The 25,313-nt window shown below is 44.7% G+C and overlaps 2 protein-coding genes across 6 annotated transcripts in view; one reads left to right on the forward strand and one right to left on the reverse strand.

Annotated features, from left to right (window-relative positions):
• The first annotated feature begins 3,385 nt into the window (after nucleotides 1–3,385).
• Nucleotides 3,386–25,313, forward strand: part of Prss55 (serine protease 55) — a 52,371-nt gene continuing 30,443 nt past the window's right edge. The window contains exons 1-3 of one of the 2 annotated variants that reach the window (XM_033765527.1): nucleotides 23,649–23,681; nucleotides 24,338–24,520; nucleotides 24,922–25,006. In XM_033765527.1, the coding sequence (XP_033621418.1) occupies nucleotides 23,664–23,681; nucleotides 24,338–24,520; nucleotides 24,922–25,006 (286 nt within the window). In that variant the 5' untranslated portion in view covers nucleotides 23,649–23,663. Of the gene's footprint in view, nucleotides 3,473–23,648; nucleotides 23,682–24,337; nucleotides 24,521–24,921; nucleotides 25,007–25,313 lie in introns of those variants that run through there. The other variant, XM_010622941.3, reaches the window with a different exon arrangement.
• On the reverse strand, nucleotides 15,794–23,099 carry LOC104861443 (serine protease 52). Of its 4 annotated transcripts, none has more exons than XM_033765529.1 (4): nucleotides 23,021–23,099; nucleotides 20,641–20,738; nucleotides 18,118–18,260; nucleotides 15,794–16,122 (listed from the first exon to the last, which is right to left on the reverse strand). In XM_033765529.1, the coding sequence occupies exons 2-4, from the start codon at nucleotides 20,732–20,734 to the stop codon at nucleotides 15,835–15,837; spliced, it is 525 nt and encodes a 174-aa protein (XP_033621420.1). In that variant the 5' UTR covers nucleotides 20,735–20,738; nucleotides 23,021–23,099; the 3' UTR covers nucleotides 15,794–15,834. The 4 variants fall into 4 exon arrangements, 2 of the variants coding, with proteins under 2 accessions (XP_033621420.1, XP_033621419.1); XM_033765528.1 differs by having other exon boundaries at nucleotides 23,017–23,087; XR_004517894.1 differs by lacking the exons at nucleotides 20,641–20,738; nucleotides 23,021–23,099 and adding an exon at nucleotides 19,527–19,597.

The raw sequence follows: 25,313 nt of genomic DNA on the forward strand, positions 1-25,313 counted from the left end.
ACTCCAGCCACTGTGCTCCTGGGAGGCGGGGAGAGCCGGGTGGGGCTGTGTGTGAAGATCGGCATCTGGCACACGGTATGAAAGGCGGGTAGCAATCGTGCAGAGCTTCCTGCTTCCAGCTCTTAGCGACACACTTAGCAGTGTGCTATGCATGTGCAGCCCTCAAGTTTGCTAATTTACAAAGCACTTGCCAGGAGAGTCAGTGACCTGCTCTGCAAGCTCACTTGTTTCCCTGACCTGTCTGGGCCTTGACCAGAATACTTGCCCTTGTTTCCTGGTTTCAGGATCACATCTCCTTTATCCCAGCTAAGAAGGTGGGTGGAGATTCAGACTTCCATGTGAATTCTTAACAAAACCCAAAGCAAACAACAAACCACTAAATTAAAGGACCAAGTTCAATGTCGAGTCCAGCTCTAACAGCCTTCCAAGGCTCCAGGCCTCCACTCCAAACAGAGCCAGTCAGTGGGTCATCAATTCCCACCGGAAGACACAAGGCCAGACACTTCCTTAGCCTCTGTCTCAGATGGAATTAATGCACTTGCAGTCGAGTCTTTGTCATCTGTGCTCCAACACCCTCACTAGCTTGTAACAAGAAGGAATTAGGACATGGCTCAAATACAAAAGTGGAAAACAAAATGGGCTAAAACCCATAGGGAGAACTTTCTATTTCTTTATCTGAGTCCTGACCCAAATAGCACTGTTTTCCTCCTCCAGTTTGTGTTTATGTGTTGTGTTCCCCTCTCTGCAGCAGATGCCACCACAGTGATGGTCTTAAACTAGGTCAGGGTGAGCGGATGAGCTGGCACAGCCCCTCTGGCTATGCTGCTGGGTCCTCACTCCCCTCCGGTTCCGCAGCTCACCTTCCATGGCTCCTTGGGGTTGTCGGTGTCCCCCGAAGCACAGGGGCTGGGGAGGCGGTGTTCCTGTCCACCTTCAGGACTCACAAACTGCAGCTTCTCAGCCCTCAGAGCTGGAAGGAGACAGGAAGGTAAGCCCTGGTCTCTCCTCAGCCCTTGTCCCAAGTCCTCATTTTCATTCTGCTACAGCACTAATGAAATAATCTCTGAGGACAGTTGTCTACTTGACACGGCAGCCAGAAAGCCACACTTCTCTTCTAGAACAAGATCCAGGTCATGGCTCCCAGTGTCCAAGTGTGGCAGCACTGCTGGCACTGGATGAGAAGGGTTTGGGGATCACAGAAAACTTATTTCACATTGCAAGGAACATAGACCAAGAGAAATTAGTGGACTGCCAGGATAACAGAATAAGGGAAACAGTCCAGGGTCAGACTGCCACCTGACTCTTCCCTTCCACTCCAGTGTACAGTGGAGCCCACCTTTTGCACTTCACGAAAGCCTATGCTACAAAGAGTCTCTCCTTCCTCAATATCCTCTAGGAAGAATCTAGGTCCAAGCTTTTCTTTTCCTGCAGTGGCTTCCAAGAGGGTACCCATGGCAGGCTACGACCAGTGTTTGAGGGGGAAATGTTACATTATACAGAAGATAACCATTGGAAATATTGAAGCAAAAAGTCCCAGGGGTTACTATGCATTTGGGACCAAAGGATTCGTCTTTCCAATGGGAGTTTTAAAAATAATCTCGTGGTTGTCACTTCTGTGTAAGCAGCTGTAAATTTGGTAGAGCAGTGCTACCACTGTGTCAACTGAAAGACTAAACCAATGCCTTAGAGTCACAGTAAAGGGGAGCTGGGGAGCACAGGGACTCAATGAACTGACATTCAGGGAATCAGCTCGGTTGGAAAATTAGCAGACATTGCCTGCAGGTTTTTGTCTCACCTCTCCACTGGGGGAAAGTTACCAATTCTGTCTGCAGGCTGAGAATCAGACATGGCTCAGGGACAGAGAGGCACCAGCAAAGCTTTCAGCAGTTATGTGGGTGTGGAGGAGAAACTGGAAGTTTGAGAGGCTCTAAGTGAAGTGTCAAACTGCGTATGATCTGGAAAGCTATAGAGGCTGATGGCTTCTAAAGTCAGGGGACAGTGTCTAGCAGCCTCTGATGGCCATCTGAAAACCCACGCATGGAAAGGACCCACCTCAAGATCACCCATCTCCTCCACATCCTCCAGACAGATGACAGGCAGAGGCTTCCTGAGTGCCAGTTAGAGGCCTAGGCAAGATGCCAGGCAGGAATGCAGACACAAGGCAGGGTATCTGAGACCTGCCAGGCTTCCAGCTGGGAGGCATCAAGGACCATGCGTAGAAAGTGAGGGTCAAAAAGAGACTGAAAACATAGCCACAGCCCAGCTAAATCCCCAATTGTATAGAAGTGATCAGCCCTTTAATTTGTCTGCCCAAAAAGAATCTTTCAAGCCTATAGCATGCAGAACCTCTAGTATTCTTTTTATGCAGTGTTGAATATTCAATTAAATTTAATTAGAATTAAAGTGATTAATCATATAAAGAAGCAGCAAAATACAACCCCACAATCTAGACATTATCATGTATGGATTTACAAAGAAAGCCAACTTTCTTACTTATTTTAAGAATAAGATCACAGAAAGGTTAAAGTAAATTAACAGAAAATAAAGATGGTAAACACTAACTAAAAGAAACCTAGTGAAGCTGCATTAATTTAGCCATAAGCAGAGACAGCATCATTTAGGATTCAGACATGGAGGAAGGCTCACAGGGACTTTGAGGAACCACAACTTATATGTTACATAAGATGAGGGCAAGATGGATAGAATGAATGAAAAGATGCAATACTTCAAAAAAGAATCACAGTTACATAAGTCCATGGACTTTGTCAAACTTGAAAATTACAGGGTCTGGAATTAACCACAAGGGTGGTCTCAATGCAGAATAGACACATCAGAAGCTCGGGAATTATTGCTGGAAGACAGGCCAACTGCCAAGAAACACCAAAAGAAAATATGCACAGCATAAAAAATATATAGGACACATTCAGAAAGTCTATCACATATATAATTATAGTTTCAGAAAGGTAATGTGATAAAAATCCATATTAAAAAATATTGAATGAGCATTTTTCAGAACTTCTGAACATCAATTCCAATATTCCAGAAGCTCAAAGAACCTCAAGCAAGAGAGACACAAAGCAAACCACAGGTAGGCACAGCAGAGTAAAACTGCAGAAAACCTAAGGCAGAGAAACTCTTAAAAGCAGCCAGGAGGGGGAAAAAAAAGATGCATTACTTTCAAGGGAACAACAGTAAAAATGACAGTGGACTTCCTCACGGAAATGATGAATGTTAGAAGATAATGTAATGGCACCTTTAAAGTGATAAGAGAAAATAAGACACAATCTAGAATCTTAGCTCAGGAAAATATCCTTCAAAAATGATGTTGAAATAAAAATGTTGTGAAGCAAATGAAAGCTGAGGTAATTTGTTGCCAACAGGCCTGCATTAAAAGAATAATGAAGCAGTGTTCTGGCAGAAGAAAAATGATCATGGATGGAATTATAAACTGTAGAATGGAAAGAAAAAAATGGTAAGTGTGAGGGTAAATTGAAATGAGTATTTATTGTGTAAAGCAATACCTATAATGTCTTGAAGAATTTAAAATATACATAGAACTAAAATGCTTAACAACAATAACACACAGGGTGGGGGGTGGTAGACAGAAGTCAAAGATTCTAAACTTCTGCCAGTATCAAGGGCATGGAAAAGTAGTTTTTATTAAACTGAAAGAAGTCAATGACATAGGCCCCTAAAAATTGTGAAATAAAGTACAAATAAGTTAATAAATGGGAAATATGAATTAATAAAAATTATTTCCTCAAGAAAAAGAAATAAGAAAAGAGCAAGACACTCATAGGTGAAATAGACTATCAGTAGTTGAGGCTGGCTGTGTGTGTGTTGCTTAGAGGTAAAGCACTTACCTAGCTATATGGGCAAGGCCTTGGATTTCATACCCAACATTGCAAAAAATAAATAAACTGAGATATGAAAACTGCATCATATCTATAACCACTGATATAATTAGCACAGGAGTTTCAGAAACCCAGGTTTATCTTTCTCGTGCATCCTAAGCCACGGTATGCGTCACTTAATAATGATGATAGATCTGTTCTGAGAAATGCACCTGTGTCGTAATAGAGTGCATTTACATAAAACCAGATGATGTAGGCCTTATGTATATATCCTGTTGCTTTTAGGCCGTGTTGAACAAAATACAGTGAACCCCTGACTTATGAACTCAATTCCTTTCCAAGGGAAGTTGTAACTCAGGTTGGTCATTTGAAGACTCACGGTCCTTGACCGAGCCTTCAAAGTCTCTCTCCTGTACACAGGCAGAGAGACATTGGCCCAGAATTTCCCAATTAACCCTACACAGGAAAGGATGTAATATTCCTTCCAGAACTCTTCAAGGGTTAAATCTGTATCTGAGACCATCTGGGAGCACAAGCAGCCAGCACTGCAGCGGGGCATGGCAGAGGAGAAACAGTTTGTGCATAGCAGGCTGGAGGAAGGCGTGCAGTGGCCCTTCCTTTCCCATTACACTCCATCCAGGCCGCAAGCCTATTGGTTGGTGCCACCCACACTCAGGGTGGAGCTTCTGTCTTGAGTAATTCCATCACCCACATCCAGAGCTAGGCTAACCCAATCCAGTTATCACACCCATAATCCAGTATCAAATATCTATGACCCAGCCACCTCCCAAAAAAGGAGTCCATGAGGCATTAGGGGGACACCTAGATACAAGCCATAACACCAATAGGAATACAAAGAATGGACCTATAAATCTTACAGATGTCAAAATGCTTACATTCAAGGATGGCTTTAGTGTAAAACCAACATACAGGATAATGATTATGATCATTTCAGGTCCTAGTAAATGGTGTAAAGAAAAAACAGGACTTGCTAGCAGGTGACTGTGGACTATGTGGTAGGTGTTGGATTGAGATAGCTGATGTAGGGAGAGCAACTAGAAGGTAAAGAGATCAGGGAAATTGGGCAGTAGCCCTGGAATGGTGAGATACAGTTGGATTCTGGTATGGTTTGACATCAGTGCTGGTAAGCCTTGCTAATAGATCAGATGCCGGCAGAGAAAAAGAGAGAGAGATCAAACCTAGCTCCTGGGGATTTTTGATTGGGCAACTGGATGGATAAAAATGCTTTTACCATATTGTGGGGGGCTTGTGGTGGGGGAGAAGATTTAGGGTGGTCTGGGTGAACTAGTAGTTCAGTTTTGGCCACACTCATTTTGAGATGCCTCTTTGACCTCCTACTGGGGAGGTTGGTTAGGGACTCAGATTGATGTTTCTGGAACTTAGGGGGAGCTCCAGGAAAGGCACTGGAACTTCAGAGATGTGAGGATAGAGATGATGTTTGCCACGGTGACAATAGGTGACATCATAGAGAGACACGAGAGGACTTCTGAGGACAGCACCCTGGGGAGCTTCACTGGGCCATGTCTAGGGAAGAGGAGGAATGAGCAAAGGAATTGAGTTGGGGTGACCCAAGAGTAGACAGGAAGTGAGGCCAGCGCGTTCTTCCTGTGAAAGCCAAGTCATGACACAAACTCCAGCCTGCCCCAGGATTGAGCACAAAGCTCAGACTTCCTCCTTGTTCAGAGCAGCATGGGGGAATGATGCTGACAAACGCAAGACAGGCATCATATCAGAAGTCACACAAAGAGGGAGAAAACAGAAGCTAAGTAGCTGTCCCTGGATCCCCCAGCTCCCAGGGGACCCAGCCAAAGCTGAAGCAGGATCGCATCGCTCACCTCTTCCTGCTCCAGGTGTCATGAGAGCAGAGTGAGGCAGAGCGGAGGGGCTGGACTTCTGTCACCCCACTGTCCCCTGCTCTTCTTTGTCCTCATGTCTGAAATTGTCTCTAGTAGTCTGCAGTCAAGTGGGGAGACTCTTCGGAGAGCACAACTTCCTGAGAGAGGAGACGGGGAAGCCAAGTGGATTCCAGCAGGAGCACAAGGCCTCGCTGCTCAAGCCACTGGCTTGGACCGCATCCCGTGTGCTGGCTCTATGGCCATTTCGGAGAATTCTCTACTTGGCAGTGATCTAATGCTGGAGAGGCCGGAAACCCTGAGAGGGAAGGTTTTGCATGCGCCACAGCAGAGCTTCGTGAGGCCCTGTGATTCCTTTCTGCCTCATGATGGTTATGGATCTATTCATTCACGCCCTGCTTAAAAACCCCTGAATGTTTAAAGATCCAGCAAAAGCCATGAGAATACCAGTAACAACTTTCAAACTTTGGAGGGCACAATTCTTTTGGTGACCTGGGGATTGAGCCAAGGATCTTTGCCCTTAGCTGTAACCCCAGATCTTTTTTTTCCATTAAGTTTATTGGTAAATTTAAGGCAAACAATACAGTTACATTATCATTGGAATCTTGTACCTTTGCATGATATGTCGATTCTTATTTTTTCCCCATACCCCTGCCCTCCCTTCATTCCCTTTACCCTTCCCTATTTACAAAGACTTTGTTTCCATTTTTCATTTTTTCCACATTTTTTCTTTTCCCTTATTTACTTTCCCCTCCATTTAGCTAATCTTCTTCCAATTTTACCCTCTTAATTATACCATATGAACATTATTTACACTTTTAGTTTTTCACACCAGAGAAACTACTCAGTATTTACTCATGTGTCCTATTTATTTCACTTAAGAGTATAGCCTCAATGTGCAGCCATTTAGCTATAAATGTCTCTAGTTTTTCATTCTTTATGGCTGAGTAGTACTTCATTTTATAGGAAAAACTGCATCTTCTTTATCCAGTCTCCAGGTGATTGGGCATTTGGGTTGTTTCCAAGTTTGAACTATTATAAACTGTGCTGCTGTAAACAGCACATGTATCACTGTAGTATGATTCTTTTAATTCTTTAGGAAAGATACCCAGCTGGGGGGTAGCTGGGTCAAATGGGACCTCTAATCCTAGTTCTTTGAGGTATCTCCATATTGATTTCCACAGTGGTTGCACTGGTCTGCACTCCCACCAACAATAGAGAAGGATTCCTTTCTCCCCACAGCCCCACCAGCATTTGTTATTGGTTGATTTCTTGATAGCAGCCATTCTTTGTGGGGTGAGGTGGAATCTCAGCGTTGTTTTCATCTGCATCTCTCGAATGACCAGTGATGTGGAACATTTTTTCATATATTTATTTGCTTTTACTTCTTTGTATGAGAAATATCTATGCATTTCAGATGCCCGTTTTTGAATTGGGCCTTTATATTTCGGGGGCTGTATTTTTTTATTTCTTTATATATTCCAGATAGTAGTCCTTTGTCTAGGAGTAGCTGGTAAAATTTTTTTTCCACATTGTAGGTTGTCTCTTAGCTCTGTTGGTGATTTCTCTTGCACTGCAAAAACTTTTTAATATAATGAGATCCCAGTTGTTGATTCTTTGAGCAAGTTCCTGTGCTACTGAGGATTTGTTTATTAAGTCATCTCCTATATACCAATGTCTTGGAGAGTTCTGCCTTATTTACTTTCCAATAAGTTTGGTGTTTCTGTTTTGATATTTAGATCTTTAATCCATTTAGATTTTAGTTTAGTGCATGGTGAAAAATAGGCATCTAGTTCTACTCTTTGGCAAGTTGAAAGCCAGTTTTTCCAACGCCATGTATTAAAGAGGCTATCAGGCCAGGGATTTAGCTCAGTGGTTCTGCAGCATGCCTCAAAAGCAACAGGGTTCTGAGTTCAATCCCTGGTATCAATAAATGAATGAATGAGTAAATAAATAAATAAAATAAAGAGGCTATTTTTCCTCTACTGAGGATGGTCAGCCCCTTTATCAAAGATGTCGTAGCTGAGTACATCTGGATTTGTTTTTGTGTCTTCCAGTCTGTTCCACTGATCCTCGAATCTGTTTCTTTACCAGTACCATGCTGTTTTTATCACAGTGGCTTTGTAGCATAGTTTCAGATTGGGAATTGTTATACCCGCTGCCATGTCTCTGGGGCCGAGGATAGCTTTTGCTATTCTAGGTCTCTTCTGGTTCCAAATGAATTTTTGGATTCTTTTCTCAAGTTCTATGAAAAGTACTTTTGGGATTTCAATCAGAATTGCACTGAATCTGTATAGAAGTTTTGGAAGTATGGGCATTTTCACTATGTTGAATCTTCCTACCCAGGAGGAAGGGATGTCTTTCCATCTTCTTATATCCTCTTCTATCGCTTTTTTCAGAGTGCTGTAGTTTTCAGTGTAGAGGTCTTTTGTTTCCTCTGTTTGATTGATTCCTAGATATTTCATTTTTGGGGGGATGTTATTGTGAAAGGAATTGTTTCCCTAATTTCTCTCTCAGTGAGCCTGTTATTTGTGTACAAGAAGGCTATTGATTTTTGAGTGTTGACTTTGTATCCAGTTACTCTACTGAATTAAGTCTACAAGTTTGTTGGCAGAGTTTTTTGGACCTTCTATGTAGAGCATCATATCATCAGCAAATAGTGACAGTTTAACTTCTTCCTTTCCTATCTTTATTACTTTTATTTCTTTCTCATCTTATTGCTGTGTCTAATGTTTCTAGAACTATGTTAAACAGGAGTGGTGATGGTGGACATCCTTGTCTTGTTTCTGATTTTAGCATGAAGATTTTCAGTTTTTGATCATTTAGTATGATATTGGCTGTTGTGACTTCACCTTTTTCATTCCTAATTTCCTGAATTTGAGCCTTTTCTTTCCTGTTTTTTGATAAGGTTGGCTAAGGGTTTATCAATTTTATTTATTCTTTTGAAAAACCAACTCTTCAACTTATTGATTTTTTGTATCATTCTCTTAGTCTCCACTGCATTCATTTCTGCTCTGATCTTTATAATTTCCTCCCTTGTATGAGCTTTCAGTTTGTCTTGCTCTTTTTCTAGAAGCTAGATGCATTAGATTGTTAGGAATTAGGTTGTTTATTTGAGCTCACTCTGTTTTCCTAGTATGGGCATTTACTGCTATGAATTTCCCTCGTAGAACTGCTTTTGTTGTGTCCCATAGATTTCTGTATGTTGTATTGACATTATCATTTAATTGTAGAAACTTTCTAATTTCTTCTTTAATTTCCATTGTAACCCAATGGTTGTTCAGCAGGGTGTTATTTAATTTCCATGTGTTTGTTAAATTCTTGCAGTTTCTTAAGCTATTGATCTCTACTTTAATTGCACTATGATCTGATAATGTACAGGGGATAACTTTAATTTCTTTGCATTTACTTCAGCATGTTCTATGAGCTGGCATGTGGTCTATTTTATAGAATGATCCATGTGCTGCTGAAAAGAATGTATATTCTGATTTTATGGGGTGGAACACTCTGTAGACATCTACTAAGTCTGTTCTAAGACTTGGTTCAGTTCTGTTATTTCATTGCTGATTTTTTGTCTAGATGATGTTTCTATTTGTGTCAGTGCAGTATTGAGGTCCCCCCACTACAATTGTATTAGTGCTTAGTTTGTTTTTCATATCCATTAATATTTGTTTTGTATAGTTGGGGGCATTAGTATTTGGTGCATATATATTTATGATTGTCATTTCTTCCTCTTGGACTGTTCTCTTTACAAGAATGTAGTGGGCTTCTTTGTCTCTCTTAAATAGTTTTGGTTTGAAACCTATTTTGTCAACAAATAAGATAGCTACCCCCACTTTTTTCCAAACTCCTGTTGCATGGAGAACTGTTTTCCATCCTTTTATTCTCAGTCTATGAATTTCTTTGTGGGTTAAGTGGGTTTCTTGTATACAGCATGTTGTTGGATTTTGCTTCTTAATCCATTCTGCCAGCCTTTTCCTGTTGATTGGTGAATTGAGGACATTTACATTGATGTTTATAACTGTTATGTATTGAATTTTCATTGTCATATTATTTTCCTGTTGTTGGTTCTTTTATTTTTCATTTTTCCCTCTCTCCCTTTAATCTCTTGCCTTGTCTGGTATATTTGCTCTGGTGGCCCTTATAGGGTTGTGGCCTTCATTGTCTTTTTCCAGGATATTGTTTAGAAGTGTTTGGAGTGCCAGTTTCATGTTCATGAAATTTCTCAGGTGTTATTTGTCATGGAAGTATCTTATTTCCTGATCGGTTTTGAAAGAGGGTTTTGCAGGATACATCAGTCTAGATTGGAGGTTGTTTTCTTTTGGGACTTGAAATACCTCACTCCAGGCTCTCCTTGACTTGAGGGTTTGTGTTGAAAAGTCTGCTGTGATTCTGATGGGCTTTCCTTTGCATGTGATTTGTTTCTTTTCTCTAACTGCTTGGGGTATTTTGTTCTTTTGTTGGGTTTCCAGAATCTTGATTATTGTCCTGGTGTAGACATTTTTTTGATTGTGGCTAGTTGGAGTCCTATATGCCTCACTTATTTGTATGTCAAATTCCTCCCCTCTGTTTGGAAAGTTTTCTGCCAGTAATTCTGGGAACAGTTTTTTTAAAAAATGTCATATGTATTTTCTCCTGCTACTTCATGTATTCCTATCAGCCTTATATTATTCTTTTTTGCATCACTATGAGTTCTTGGATTGATTTCTTATGATCCCTTACTGTTTTTAAGAGATCTCTCTTTTCATGGTCACTGACTGCTATCCTATTTTCTATATCTGAAATTCTATCTTCACATTTGTTCATTCTCCTGTGAATGTTTTCTATAGAGTTTTTAATCTCCTGGATATCTGTTTGATTCTGTTTCATGGATTCCATTTCTTTCCTATGTTGAGCATTCAAGGTTTCCATTTCTTTCCTATGCTGGCATTCATGGTTTCCACCATGGTCCTGAGCTCATCTGTTTTTTATCTGTTTCTGTTCTAGAGTCTCTAATCATGTCTTTCATTCTCACCATCTCTGTGGTTATCTGGGAAATTATTTCTGCTTTGAATTTTTCTACAGCCTCATTTATCCATTTTATTACTTCCTGTGATATCAGTTCAGGGTGTCCAGATGGTTGACTGTCAGACTTTTCCACCTCATTTCCCACAGAGTTTACCATTGGTGAGGTGGAAGTCTGTGTTTGTGTCTTGTTTAAATGTCTTCTCATTTCTACTTTTGTTGTTGGTACTGTCCTTGGTTTAATTCCTGGGTTAATACTTTGATCTTCCAGATATAGCTGGTCTTTAGGTTTTGAGTCTCTAATGTCTCTGAGGCAATCTCATTTTCATTATACCAGGGAGGACAACTGAATAGATCAATCACAACACCTTAGCCCAAGTGATATAATCAGCAACATAACAGCATCAAGCATAGCACAGAAAAATAACAATTTGTGGTAGTTATTAATCTATCACCTTTAACTGTGTGAATTAAATCAAAATTGAGGACCAGCCCAAAATATGTTTATAGTGAATAAACTCTTCAGTATAGCAACTTTACCCTTCAGTCTTGGGATTTAGAAGGAGTTGGGGAGGGAGCGATAGATAGATAAATAGATAGACAGAAAGGATAGAGACAGGTTAGAAGTAAGGTCAGAGGACACAGGAAGATCACACAAATTCTAGGGGGCTGTTGAAGAGAAGAGGAAAAGGCAGAACAAAATATACCCAAGAACAGAGCAAACTAACAGCAATAGGGAGGCTAGCAACTGTAATCACTTTCTTTTAAAATTAATGGCAATTGAGAGAAGGTAAAAGAGATGAAAAGAAAAAGAAGGAAAATAAATTTGATTTAGAATAGCAACAGGAACTAAAAGGAAGAGTCATGAAGTTCAAGACGGGAGAGAGAGTGAGAGAGAGAGAGAGAAAGAAAAGAAGACAAAAAAGGAAAAAATGAGAAAAGAAAAAGATATATTTTTAAATGACTAAAGATAAGAGAAAATTATTACTTTGAAAATGCAAATAGAAATAGAGGGCCTCCTTCAGGGTATGCCTCTGCTGACACAATAGACAGTGTGGGCAGGAGTGTGCAAATCTAAATTAATTAGTCTTGGCAAGCCAGCAGCTGTCCCCTGAGGTTCAGGCTGATTTCTGTCTGCAAGGCCCAAGTTGTTGAGATCTCTGTCTTCCTGCTGGGTTGAACTCTGTAAGTTTCTGCTGCAAGTCCCAGCTGTCTTTCCCCTGAAGTTAGACCAGGTTCTCATGTGAGATGCTGGTCCCTCCGACTTACCAACTATAATAGTGTGGTGTTCCTTTATTGCAGATTTTCTTCACTTTTCCAGTGGGCTTCAATTTTCATTGAGGAGCCTCAGAGAGGCCCTCTTTCTCTTGTTCATAGGGGCAGGGCACAAATACAGCTGTGTTGGCACCTGTATGGCTGGGCTCCTCTGCCACCCTGGGCCAAAGGGATGGGCCTAACAGAGGGTCTCATGCTGCTTCCATGCTCCTCTTTTGTTCCATGCTGAAGACAATACCAGCCCTTCTTAAAACTTTTTTAAAATTTTGAGACAGCATCTTACTCAGTCAGTAAATTGCCCAACCTGGGTTTGAACTTACAGTCCTCTTCCACTGCCTCCCAGGGACAGCACAAACAAGGTAATTTCCAAAAAGTTAATGATTAAATGTGTATGAAAGTGTTCAAATTATTCTTATATTGGGAGAATTTTAGCTTTTTCAATTATTGAGGTTAATGTACATACCACAAATCCACCCTTTGTTAAATGTACACCTCAGTGATTTTTATGAAGTTTACAGTTATGCAGCCCACCCCACCATTCACTTTAGTAGCATCTCAAGCTCCCCAGAAAGTTCCTTCTTGCTGCTTTGCAGTTGTTATTGTTCTCAGTCCAGCCCTATCTGATAGCAGCCCTCAGTCCTGCTTCTATCTGTGCTTATTTATCTTTTCTGAACTATTCTAATAGACTGATTTACAGAACAGGTGGTCGTCCATATCTGGCTTCTTTCACTTGGCCTAATAATTTTGACATTCACCTGTGCAGCAGAATGTATCAGGAGTACATTCCATCAGATTACTAAACAGCATCCATTGTGTGGATATGCCACGTGTTGTTTATCCACTTACTGGTTGAGAATCTGGATTATTTCCTGTTTAGAACTATAGTAAATAATGGTGTTAAGAATATCTACATCCATGTCTTTGTGTAGAGACTGATTTCTATTCATCTTGGATAGATTCCTAAGAGTAGAATTATTGGGTTGTACAACAAATTTTTGTTTAACTTTTGGAGAAACTGACAAATTGTTTTTACAAAGTAGCTATCCCATTTTATGTTCCTTCCAGCAACATTCAAGGGTTCCCATTTCTCCAGATATTTGCTAATACTTGTTATTGTGTGTCTTTGATTAAGCCATCTTGAAAGGTATGTAGTGGTATCTCTTTGTGGTTTGAATTGCATTTTCTTAATATCTAATGTTAAAAGAGAAAATTTTTAGACAATTTAGTGAAGTTTGATAAAAACAAAACAAAATTGATTTTAAAATTATGTAGATCACAGAACCAGAACAGGTTCTGAGAGCTCCAACCAATAACAAAAGCTGGCAGCATTTATTAAAAAACCACAGTGAAGTAGAGGCAACTTAATTAGTTACAGCTTAATGATTACTTGGTTACAGTTTCTTGCAATTTTAATACTAATGATACAGAACATATTTTCACATGTTTATTAGCCATTCATTCTCTTCTAATGAAATGTTTATTTAGATGTTTGTGAGCTTTTCTTTCATATTGGATTGTTTACTTTTTAATTTTGAATTGAAGTGTTCTTTGCATATTCTGAATGCTGGTCCTTTATAAGGTATGTGATTTCATCTCAGTCCATCTCTTGATTAAGTTTAAGGCAAAAAAGTGTCTAATATTGATAAAATCCAATCTGTCAATTTTCTTCTTTTATTAATTGTACTATTGCAATTTTATCTAAGCACTTTTTACTTAGTCCAAGATAACAACGTTTTTTCCTGTGTTTCTTTTAGAAGTTCTGTGAGTTTAGTATTCACATTTAGGTCTACAATTCATTTGAGTTTATTTTTGTGTGTAATGTAAGTTAAGGGCCTACGTTCATTGTTTGGTTTCATGTTTTGCATGGTTGGAAGGGGAGAAGCACCTTTCATTCTGTTCTTCAGTCTCCACTGACACTGGTGTGGAGGACACACTGCTGAAGTGGTGGTTAATGTCTCAGGCCTCACTAGGCCTCTCTGACACGACTTCCTTCCTCAAATGGATGAGGTGGAGGTGGCCAGATTCCCTAGTTGGCCTTTGCTGATGGGAATGGGGGTGGAGCACAGTGTGTGTGTGTGTGTGTGTGTGTGTGTTTGTGTGTGTGTGCTTGAGGAGGGTGGTTATCATCAATACTTTTCTATTTTGTCAGACTTTACTCTGTCTTGAAGTTTGGCTAGAAAGAGCAGGCTTTTCTTGGGGCTTTATGGTGTTCCCTGGTAGCTGAATTCTCTGGCACTCAGTTCTGGATATAAAAATTAAAAAGACAACCCATGGAACTCACCAATTCATTATCAGATCCTTAGGGCCCCACATGATATGACTCCTCTCCACCTCTCAGAGTCTGTGTACATTTCTTTTATTTATAATAGTCACAGTTTTGAGCTGCTCTTACTTAAAATGAGAAGTACATCTGTTTCATCTTGTCCTGGACCAGAAGTCAATTTTACCTCATCTATGAAGGACAGTTTGGCTGGGTATAGAATTCCTATTTGACAAATTTTTTTCTTTCAGCACATCTGAGTATGCCTAACCACTGCCTACTTTTCATTGTTTTGAGCGATAGCCGAGCCATTGTGTACATTGATATTCCCTAGAAGATAATCATTTGTCACTTGTTGCTTTCAATGTTTTCTGTCTTTGACTTTCAATAATTTAGCAATAATGGACTTTGGAACATATTTGTATATAGCCTGTAGGGAGTTTGTTGGAACTATATGTGCAGTTTGAAAGGTTTTTTGTTTTAGTTTAGTTTTGTTTTGTTTTTCAGAACTGCAGGCTATGAGGCCATTGGTTACTCAGATATTTTTCTGTTCTTTTCTCTCTTGCCTTTCCTGAGATTCCCATTATAATATGTTGATTTGTTTGCATGGGTCTCTGAGTTGCTAATTTTACCCAAAAACATTTTGTTTGTTTTTGAGATGAGATATTCTCTATTGTTCTATCTTTGAGCACACCAATTATTTCTTCTACCTTCTAGAAACTGCTATTGAATCCCTCTATTGAATTTCTATTTTAGATGTCAGTCATTCTAAGTACAGAATGTGTGCTTGGTGTTTTTACAGTTTCTTTCTCCTTTTTGGGACTCACTTTTTGTTAATTAATTTTTATCCTACTTTTGTTTGCTTACTTTACCATAGTTTCCTTGAGGTCTTTGAATATACTGTAAGATTTTATCTGCTGTATCTAATACCTGGGAATACCAAGGGATCATTTCTATTAACTGATTTTTTGTGTGAGTGTTGGGTACTTCATTTCTTTACATAACTTGTAAGTTTTTCTAATAGAAACTAGACATTCTAAATGGTAGGAATGGCAGGTTCCTAAATGGTAGGTTCTGATTTTCTCTATATAATCATATGTATTTTTATATTAAATCTGTCGTACCCTAACTGACACAAAAGGTATGTGAAGAAGCTTCAAGGAACTTTCTGGAAACAAAGTCTGTGGGCCTCAGGACAAAGCTAAAAAATAAAGAGAGAGAGTGCAAAGTCTTCCTTACTTGGTGAATTTTCTGCTCTTTGGATTCTAAAGGCTGTTGTGGAAGGATGCATGCTTCTCACAGGGACCAACAGGCTTTCTGCTGTAGAGGTCCTGGCCATTCCTCCCTGAGGAAGAGGAGGTGGTGACCACTGAGGACAGCTTGACCTTCCCAGACCCCAGACTCTGGTGAGCTGCAGATACACAGTCACCCCAGGTTCCTCTCAGTCCCCAGGGTGTATGAGTAGCTCAGGCACCTCAAGTGTTCCTGAGTCCTCATCACTTGCACCCATCCTCCCCTTCTTTCAGAAACCAAGGACACTTGAGTTTTGAGATTATACTGTTTTTAATCACCAGAATAATAGAAGTGTGAGAAAGTACAGGAACAAGATGACCAGAGGTGAGAGAAGCCATCGCTGCCCAGAGTCTGGCTCATGACTGTAAGGCATCCCTGCTTGTGTTGTCTCGCCATTAATCCATGGCAGATAATTTGACACTTTTGTGTACACCCCAGGCAGATCCTTTTTGGCACAGCCCTTGCCCCAGCTGACAATGCCCAGCTGGTACCATGTGTTTTTCTTCTTCTTCTTCTTTTTCTTCTTCTTCTTGCGGCAAACCAGAGGTCCCCCACTGTCACCCTAGGAAAGAAAAGTTAGGTGGTGGAAGGGACAGTAGCACTACTCCTGCAGGCCATGATGGGGAGTGCAGGGCATCTTTGGATGGCAGAATATTTTTTGACGGTGATTTGGCCCTCCGACCTCATGACCCTGCTTTCTGACTATTGAAGCTGAGAAACAATTTGGCCAAAAGCAATGCCACACATGACAATTTGGTCAAAATCCACCACCACCATCATCAGTATCAGTATCAGCTCTGATTTACCAAGAAGTGCTTTTCTTCCCCCTTTGCCGCTGACTTCTGCTGGTTTTCAGAAGTGTTCTAACTTTCTCCCTGCCTTTTCACTTCAAATCCATTTTCTGCCAGCTCATTTTTCTCTTTCTGTGTCACTCATAATAGCAAAAGGTAAAAAACAAAACCAAACATCTATTATGCCTCATATGTCACTGGTTGGATATACTAAGCGTACAAGCTGCTATAGACCAAATGTGAAAAAAAGACTAATTTATGTCTAAGTGTCATGTTTTGGTTCAAATCGCTAAATTTTAAACAACTTGCAAATTTAAAACATCATGAAAAGGTCACCAAATCAACACAAGTAGCAGACATAACTGTAGACCTGACATAAAAATTGAGGAATATGATAAGCTTTCATTCCTCCAAATCTTTTGGACTATTTTTGAAATTTTAATAATGATATATCATCATTAAGGAAAATACAGATATGGGAAAAGAACGAAAAATATCCATAGGATGTGAATAAATACATATACACAATTGTGTTTGAAAAGAATGTTTCAAGAATACACATTCGTGCAACCACAGCTTATCTTTGGGCAAAAAATGTAAGATGTAAATCTGTCCACCATTATATATGCATCTGTAAAGTTTGAACTTTCTTTACCATGTGTTTGAATAAATAAGTGAAATCAACAACACTCCTAATGCCACCCCACAGAGGTGGCTCCTTTTAATATCTTCTGATGTAACTTTCTATATCCTTGTATGCAAATGTGCATATATCGTTATCATCTTACAGAAATAGGTCACTCTACACATTGTTACAAAACTTCCAAAGCTTTATTTTCAAAATGTTTTGTGACACCCAAAAAGTTGGATAAAGGCACCTCTCAGAGATTTGTGAAAAATCCAAATCCAAGCCCAAAACTGTGAAAACTCAAAAGATGAGATACGGGTTTACTTGTTTTTAAAAAATCCAGATTATTGTCACAGACAAATGATTGTCCCTTTGAATCAACTTTGAATCAAAGTGTCCTTTGCCAAATGCCTCGAAGTCACTAGAAAATCACATAACCTTCCTTACAAATGAAATTATAATCCATCTGTGGAGATGAGAGGCCCGCGTGAAAGAAGCTGCACCGAACAGCGTACCTTTGGGATCTTACACATCTGGAGCCAGGCAGACCTTTGAAACCCCAGGAGGAAGGCTCAGCTGGGCCAGCCAGAACACATTGTGCTCAGTGTGGGGCTCAGCGCCTGTCCCGCAGGACGGCTGTGGAAGAAAGTATCCGGTCCAGGTCCTGATACAGAGCACACATTTGCTCAGGGGCAGCTCTCCCACTCATGTGGGCATCGGGCCAGGCAAATCTGGGCTGTCCAGGTTGACAGATTTAAAGTTTCATTTTGTACTGATTTGGGCAGTACGTGTAATGTTAAAAGTCTCATTTTTACTAGAGCTCAAAAGATAGGAGAAAGCCACGTGAAGTCTGAGGTGGGAGTGAGGTGTCTGCAACCTAACACCCATGATTGCCAGCCACACAAGGTGCCAGATGGGGCAGGAAAATCTCCTCTCCTAGAACCCGGGAAAGGAGCAGGACCCTGCAGATATCTTAGACACAGGGCCTCTGGAACAAAGTAAGCATCATTTGTGTTATTCTCAGCCTCCCAGTGTGGTCCTTTGCTATGGCAGCTGTAGGAAACTCTGGTGGCAAAAGTTACCTAGAGAAGAGAAAGGGAACCCATCATCCTCTCCACACAAAGCCCAAGCCTTTTACCTGGCAGGCGTCTTTCCCATCTTCAGAACTCCCAGCACATATCATGTTTGTGGTGAATAGAGGAAAAATATGGAAGCACTTTTCCCATTGGACCAGGTCAAGTTTGACTTTCTGCAGCTTTGAAGTTTTCGTAAAAGTTAAGCCTGAGGAGAAGCAGATGGAGAAAGGGCCCTGACCCTGAGCCCAGAATGGTCTCTTTTGGTTGAGGTCACATACCCACCCACGTGGTGTCTTTCCACATTCTTGATAAGTGGACTTCCCTACAGCCGAGAGAACCATTCAAATTTGAACTGAGGAGGGTGGGAGGTGGGGAGCCCCCCCCGAATCCAGAGCCCTCAGTCTCAGCCAGAGATCACCATCTTCTCATCCCACAGAAAGTGCCAGGCCCCAGGTGGGATTCTCAAAGGGTGTTTTGTTCAAACCCATCAGGAGAACCCATGATGGCAGATTTGTTCTTGGGCCAGAACAGATAGAAGGACTTGAGTCACCTCAGGCTCCTCAAAGCATTCACTCTGCACCTGGAACCCAACCCCTGGGATGTTCTACCTCCAAGAATGTGGTGTTTCCCCCCTCTCCAGCGGAATCCCCACTGTCTAGACTGCTTCCTGGAATAAGACAGAGGGTCAGTGTGTTGGGTGAAGTTTGAAGAATTCTAGGTTAAGATGGCCTTTTATGGAAGCTCATGGAAAGCTTCTCAGGGTGATTCCCAGCAAGCTCAGAGCTCTGGGCTCACCCTGGAATAATACTCATCCTCTTGTGTGCCTGCTTGGAAGAATAATGCTGCCTGTGATGTGTTTCTTCTCCTCTGTTTGTCATGAGGCAGCAGAACACACTAGCCAAGAACAAAGATGAAAGGGACTACTTGGCAGTTGTCTGGCAAGTGGCCTGAGAGTGGATTGCAGGTCAATTCCATAAAGAAAAATTTACACTCATTAATCCCCTCCTCTTGTCTTGACCTGCAATTAGCAAACATTTTGATCAGAGTCCTTTTACTGGAGAGCAGATCAGACATCAGCAACTGGCACACAGCTGCTGTGGTTGACAGTGGTGTGGGCATGTTGGAGGCAGTTGCCATTTCTGCCCCTTTGCCCTTCCATTTGCCCCTCAGAATTCCTCCAAGTCACCCCTCACACTTGGAATACCACCACTTGGTTATCGCTGAGTTCCTCTGGAGGGTTTATGGGCCACCAAATGTTAACACGCTTGTTAACAGGATCCCAGGAAAGCCTGTGAAAGATGGCCTCCCAGTAGCCTGAGAACGAGGCTCATGATGGGCCTTCAGTGAGAATCAAAGTCCCCAGATGTGCCAGGAAGAATTCCCCAGGGACCAGCAGGGCATCCAGAGTTTGCTTCCCATTCTAAACGCCAGCCAGTGCCACCCCATCCTGGCTGGCCCTGAGGAACTCAACTGGTAACACCCCATCCGGTCACCCAGCAGGTGGTCCATGCCTGCGTGTCAGTGACCTCTGAAAGGTGGACGGGCATCCTTGTGACATCGAAGACCAATGGGGTCTTGAGCAAGAGCAAAGCTATGTCGTTGTTGTAGATTGCGCTGTCATAATCAGGGTGGATAATTATCAGGTCCACTCCTACACTCTCCACTTCCTCGGCTTCTAAGTTGTCTGTGCCATGCACAATCGCCAAGTTTGAGCTGATTTCAAAATAAAAGGAGGAAAAAATGTTAAGCAATAGAAATATAATAATTCTGTATGTCGGCAGCCGCGATCCTAAGAAGTAGGAGTAGGGGGAGATGTCTGGGTGGTGCATGTGCCGCAGAGCCAAGCAAAGAGCCCCCTTCAGGTGGCAGGAGACAGAGCTGAGTTCCAGGCCTGCGCTATGCTGAGTGGCTCTGGGCATGATGGTCTCCTCCTCGGGGAAAGGGCCCTGTACGTTCCATCACCCAGCACTTCCAGTGTCTGGCAGCAAAAGTCACTGCGGCTCTCAGCACTGACTCGAAAGAAGGGCTGGGCGGGCTGCAGAGGAAGCACCTAGGAAGCTGCTTAAAAACCCTGACTTGTGGATGGACTTGGGAGATTCTCATGTGCAGTTAGGGCTGCAGCCCTGCCCTCAGGAACACTCTGACCCTGCAGCCATGGTCAGCCATGGTCTCTCCAAGGGACAGCAAAAATTGGAAAAGTGCTTTCCAGAAGTCAGGCCAGGCCCACTGAACTCAGCAAGATGCAAAGCCCGAGGCACATCTGTGCTGCAAGTTCAGACCCTCAGAAAGATGGGAGCCACCCAGGGAGGAGGGCAGCTCACCCCTACCTGCCAGTGGAGCACGCAGCCAGACAGGTCTTTGTTCAGCCACCTGAAATTTTGTTCAATGGCCAACAAACTGGTTGAGGTTCCGGGGCACCCGGGAAAATATTTTACCTCACAGGTCAAAAAACAAAACGAAGAAAAAGATTCCGTTTGCAGTACTTACTGATTGGTGTTTTCGAAGCAGTGAGATGCAGAGAGAATCCACCACTCACTGAGAATACTTCCGCCACAAATATGACTCCCCTTGTCCAGAATACCCACCTGCCAAGGAAATTCTGTAATATTTGCAGGATCCCCGCCTATGACTGCAGAAATCTCGAATGGGCCAGGTTTGGCATAGATTCTTTTGCTGCATATTACTAAAAGGAAGAAGGAAGAGGGAAAAAGTGTTAGGGCCCAGTAGGCAAGCCAGCTGGCTTGGAAGAAACCGGCACGAACTGTCTGCTCCCCCAACACAGGTGAGAGCCCTCAAACGCCCTTGCCCCCCTCATGCCAGCCAACAGCACCCCAGTGTGGACCGTGTGCTCCTGGGCATACCAGCTCCCTCCATCACCACAGCGTGGCTTTCTGGAAGGTTCTTCCAACACAGGTCTGGGAGGATGAAGCTCGCTGCTGCAAGCCCAGCATTGGGACTAGCAGCCAACGAGCATCCAGGGGACTGGTTTACTTAAACCATGCCTCAGTGTCCTCTGGAAATCAGACAAGCGCAGTGGGGCATTTCTGTTGAGTCTCCACAACACACACCCATGACTGGGAGTCAGGAGGGGTGGTGGGGTGTGGAGGTGGCTTAAAGTGTGTGTGATGGTGTGTGGCGGTAGGGTGTGGGGTATGAGGTGTAGGGTTTGTGGTAGGGGCTGTGTGGTGTGGGGTGTGCTGTAGGGCTGCAGGGGAGCTATGTCATGTGGCAGGGCTGTGTAGCTGTGGTGTGGGTGTAGAAATGCTGGGAGTAAAGATTCCACACTGTCCTTTCCGGTGAGAACCATGAGAGTCAGGGCCGGCACCACCTGGGCTCTCAACCTCCTAGCTCCGGGACCTCACGGAGTCTTCCGCCTGCCTCCTGGAGAGCTGATTTGGACGGGTGGGTGCCGTTGGGTTCCATGGAGGAGGAGCTGCCTGTGACTGACTGCATGGTCTCGGAACAGGCTCCTTAATGCACACTGTGCCCTGCTGAATTCCCGTTCTCCTAGGCCTCAGCCGACTCCTCCCTTTCCCTCTTTTTGGAGGGTCTCATCGCTGGCCCTGCCTCACACACCACCTTGTACCTCCACGCTCACACTGACCCCTCTCCACCCCGGCACCTCATGAGAGGGTCTTCGAGGCACCCAAACCTAACAGGACCCAAGTGAGCCATCGCCTAGGGCCATGCACCGCATCCTTCTGCTCACTTAGGCAGGAACCTCTGCCTGCCGCCCCGGGAACCGTCTCCCCCACTGCCTCTTCTGCTCACATCCCCTCGGTCAGCACATTCCCGACTCTGCTTCCTCACCAATTCCTCCCTGAAGCTGCCCAGTCTGTCCCTCTGCTCCGGCACAAGCCGGGCCACACCTCCATCCCCCGGGCTCACTCCTGTCCTCCAGCTCCTGCCGCACGGTCCCTCCTCTGAGCCGCCTCCGTCTCTCCTTGCACGCTCGCGCTTGCTCTCCTGAGGTTCTCTAGGCCCCTTTGTAACCGGAAGAGGCCTGGCAGCCCTTCCTGTGCTTCTGCACGTTTGTGCTCCATCGGGGCCCTGCGGCTTTCTCTCAGCCCATCCCGTTCACACCGGCCTGTCCCCCTCGGCCGCACAGCGAGCCCCTGCCCCTCGCAGCGCCCTTGCTTGTGCCCAAGCTGCCTCACCAGACAGGGCCCACCCGAGCCTCAGTGTCTCGGAAAGGGCTGGGCTCTGACCCTTCCTCAGCCTTCCCAAGCTTCCTGTCACCCTGGCTTCTGTTGTCAGTTTCTGTCCATTGGGCGGGAGCTGAAGCCCACTGCGTCTACTCGTTTCTGCTTAATACTTTCCCCTCACCGTGCTCACAGGGAGCGGCTGAATTCATGCGCTGCCGCAAACGCACCCATCTGTTGCAGGGCCCGACAGCTGCTGACCAACGCTGGCTAGAAAGTGTGGCCTGTACCTCCTCAGCGCCCGAGAGAGGCATGGTGGCGGCTACGGACCCACACCCTGGATCTGGTTCTGGGCTATGGTGGATTGTGCTGGACCTGGGGGGCCCTGCAGAACCCTCCAGAAGTTTTCACACTGATAGCGACAAGCACAGCCCCTCTGAGGATTGCACGGTGTCCTTATGGTGACCAGATGTGACCAGGGACCAGTCTGCTCACAGCCCGCCAGCTCTGCCGAGGTGCCTACTGGCTCTGGTGCTGGAAAACTTTGGTGCCTAACACACATGGTCACACACATGTGTGCACACACACACTTGCGCATACACACAGGCACCCCAGCTTCTTCCACTGCGACTTTAAAGTGTGGGGTGTTCCCAGTGAGGGGCCTCCCATGAGCGCTGCTCTCCAATCCTCCTATAACTACCGGGTGAGGTGAGCACCCCTGGGTTGGCCTTGGGACCCACCTCACTGGGGGCTGCACCTGGGTGCCCAGGGACGGATACCCTGGCAGGGGGCACCCGGGAGGGTCCCACGGAGACCTACCTACCAGGGAGCTGTGTGCCCAGCACAGCAGTATGACCGACACGAGCAGGTGCCATTCTCCCTCCTTCCGTCCTGTCATTGTCCCCACCCTGGTGACAGGGAGGAGTCAGCCCAGGCAGGAACGAGGGGAAGCACTGGGCCCTCCGTGCCCGCCAGCTCACAGCCCGGCCTGCTGCCAGGTCACAATAGGGCCCTGGGTGGAGCCGGTATGGTCCTCAGCAGCCATGGGCATCCTGGGCTCTGGCGAGTGGAGGGTGGGGTAGGAGAGGTTAGAGGCAGGGGAGTGGGGCCCTCCGTGTGCCTTGTGCTCCCACCCATCCTGGGGTGAAGGTGTCTCCTGGAGCAGCCTCCAAACTGGAAAGGGAGCTGAGGTTTCGGTCCAAACAGGCCAGGTGGCATGGCAGAGCAAGCCGTCATGCGGACTCCTCAGAAGAGCACTCCTGCCTCCAGCAGGACCTTAGGGGGCCTCTGAACTTGGAACCTCTAGCTGCTCACGTGCAGAATGAGGCTAATATCAGTCCATCCTATGGCCATGCATGCGCACCCGGAAGCTGATGCCCAGGACCTGGAGAAGGCCAGGCTCACAGCTCTCATTCTCCAAGCTCACCTGTGTCTTCCTGCACAGACCGCAGTGTCTCTGGCAGGACATGCAGGGCCCACCCACGGTGGGTGTCCTTTGTGTCTTCCTTCTTGGCACCATCACTGTGCAGGGCATTCCTCCTGCCCGCCTTGGAGTATGACACAGAGGTGGGCAGAAATCCTCTGACCTCAGTCTGCAAACAGAAACGGCCTTGGGTAAAGGCAGCAAAGCTTGTTGGGGTTAAATTGCCTGGCTTAAAACTCCCATGTTGAGGTCCTCACCCAGAGCATTCATCAAGTTCCTCATTTAGAAACGGGGCCGGATGCTTCAGGATGAATCTTGTCAATGTAGCGTGGGTTCCTTCTCCAGGAGGATTGGTACCCTCTGTGGGGACTCAGCCATAGGCCCAGGGACTGGCAGAAGCTGGAGGGCCTGGGGTGCACCCTTTCCCAGAAGCAAGGTGGCCCTGTCGATTCTGACGCTGAGCTAATAAACTGCTGTGTGTGGAGCCACCGGCAGCCCCAAGAAGCCCCACGCAGCCTTCCAGATGGTCTGAGGACCCATGAGAGGGTACAGGGGTGTGTGGGAACTGCAGGAACCTTTAGCTACGTTCTATAGAAGTTGCTGTTCCGATAGCTCAAAAATGCCAGGCTATTTGGCAGATGTGCCCGGCTCGAGGTGAATGAGGCAGACGGAGGCAGCAGCCATGGACTTTGCACAGCTCCCCTCTTGCTCTTGCAGTGGACCACGACGTGTGCAGGACGTATAGGCTCCCTTTTCCTCCAGTGCCCTTCTCTCCCCTTTTTCTTCTGCTTTGGTGCCCTACAACAAATGTTAAACCCTCACGTTCACCACTCGTCCTGGCCAGTTCTTTGCACGGCGCAGCGAGAGCCTGGAAAGGACTGCGGGTCACTACAACACCAGGTAACAAGGCCAGTCTACGGGGGTGAGTGATTGGTAAGGGGTTAACTTAGTAAGTGAAGCTCAGCGCAGGAAGAAAGCTTTCCCGACTCTGCAGCCACTGAATAATTCGCGTAAGAAATCACCAGGGATGTGACAGGTGTGTGGGGAGCAGCTGTTGTTACTGACTGGCAGGGATCTGTGGGTGTAAACACTTCCATGATTCTGTACATCATGGATTTCACTTTTGGGAAAGTGGCTATATAACTCTTTCTTTCCCTAAATGTTTTGAGGCTTTGAAATTTGTCTTAAGCACTCTTGGACATATCCCAAGAGTTATTCGTTGTAACGAGAACTTGCTACATTTCTCAGAGCTGGAAGCAAAGCATGAGGATTCATCAACCACGTTCTTTTTCCTCTGCCAGGTAGGGCCTGATGTGCAGAGGAAGGAGAAACCCTCCTTCCCGGTCCTCTGGAGCAGCTCAGCGAGACAAAGCATCTCATTGCCTGGTAAGCATTTGCAGTCTCTTGGGTGTGTGCACCCAGGAGGGGGATGGGGCCTCAAAGCAAGGCTGCCCTGCAGTGCCCGCTGCCCCACAGGCTATCCGGGTTCTTGCTCAGGTACTGCTGGTGGTAGTCTTCCGCGTAGTAGAAAGTCTGTCCCTCACGGATGTCGGTAGTGATCCCACCGAAGCCGTGCTCCGACAGTCCCTGTGGAGAGAGACCTCACGCTCTGGTGCTGGACAAGGAGCTCCCGGAGGAGGAGGAGGGCGGGCAGCCGTGGTGGATGGTGGCCAGGGTGTGCACTGGCTCTGCC

Source organism: Fukomys damarensis, unplaced genomic scaffold, assembly GCF_012274545.1.
Source record: "Fukomys damarensis isolate Sample0158 unplaced genomic scaffold, DMR_v1.0_HiC HiC_scaffold_18, whole genome shotgun sequence".
Classification (NCBI taxonomy): domain Eukaryota; kingdom Metazoa; phylum Chordata; class Mammalia; order Rodentia; family Bathyergidae; genus Fukomys; species Fukomys damarensis.

Coding starts and splice junctions, on each gene's coding strand:
- LOC104861443 (XM_033765528.1), bottom strand. CDS start 23,072: ATGGCACCTGCTCGTGTCGGTCATACTGCTGTGCTGGGCACACAGCTC. Junction 20,739..23,016: donor GGCACACAGCTCCCTGGTAG/GTAGGTCTCCGT, acceptor TCTTCCTTTTAG/TAATATGCAGCAAAAGAATC. Junction 18,261..20,640: donor TTACAGAATTTCCTTGGCAG/GTGGGTATTCTG, acceptor GCTTCTCCTCAG/GCTTAACTTTTACGAAAACT.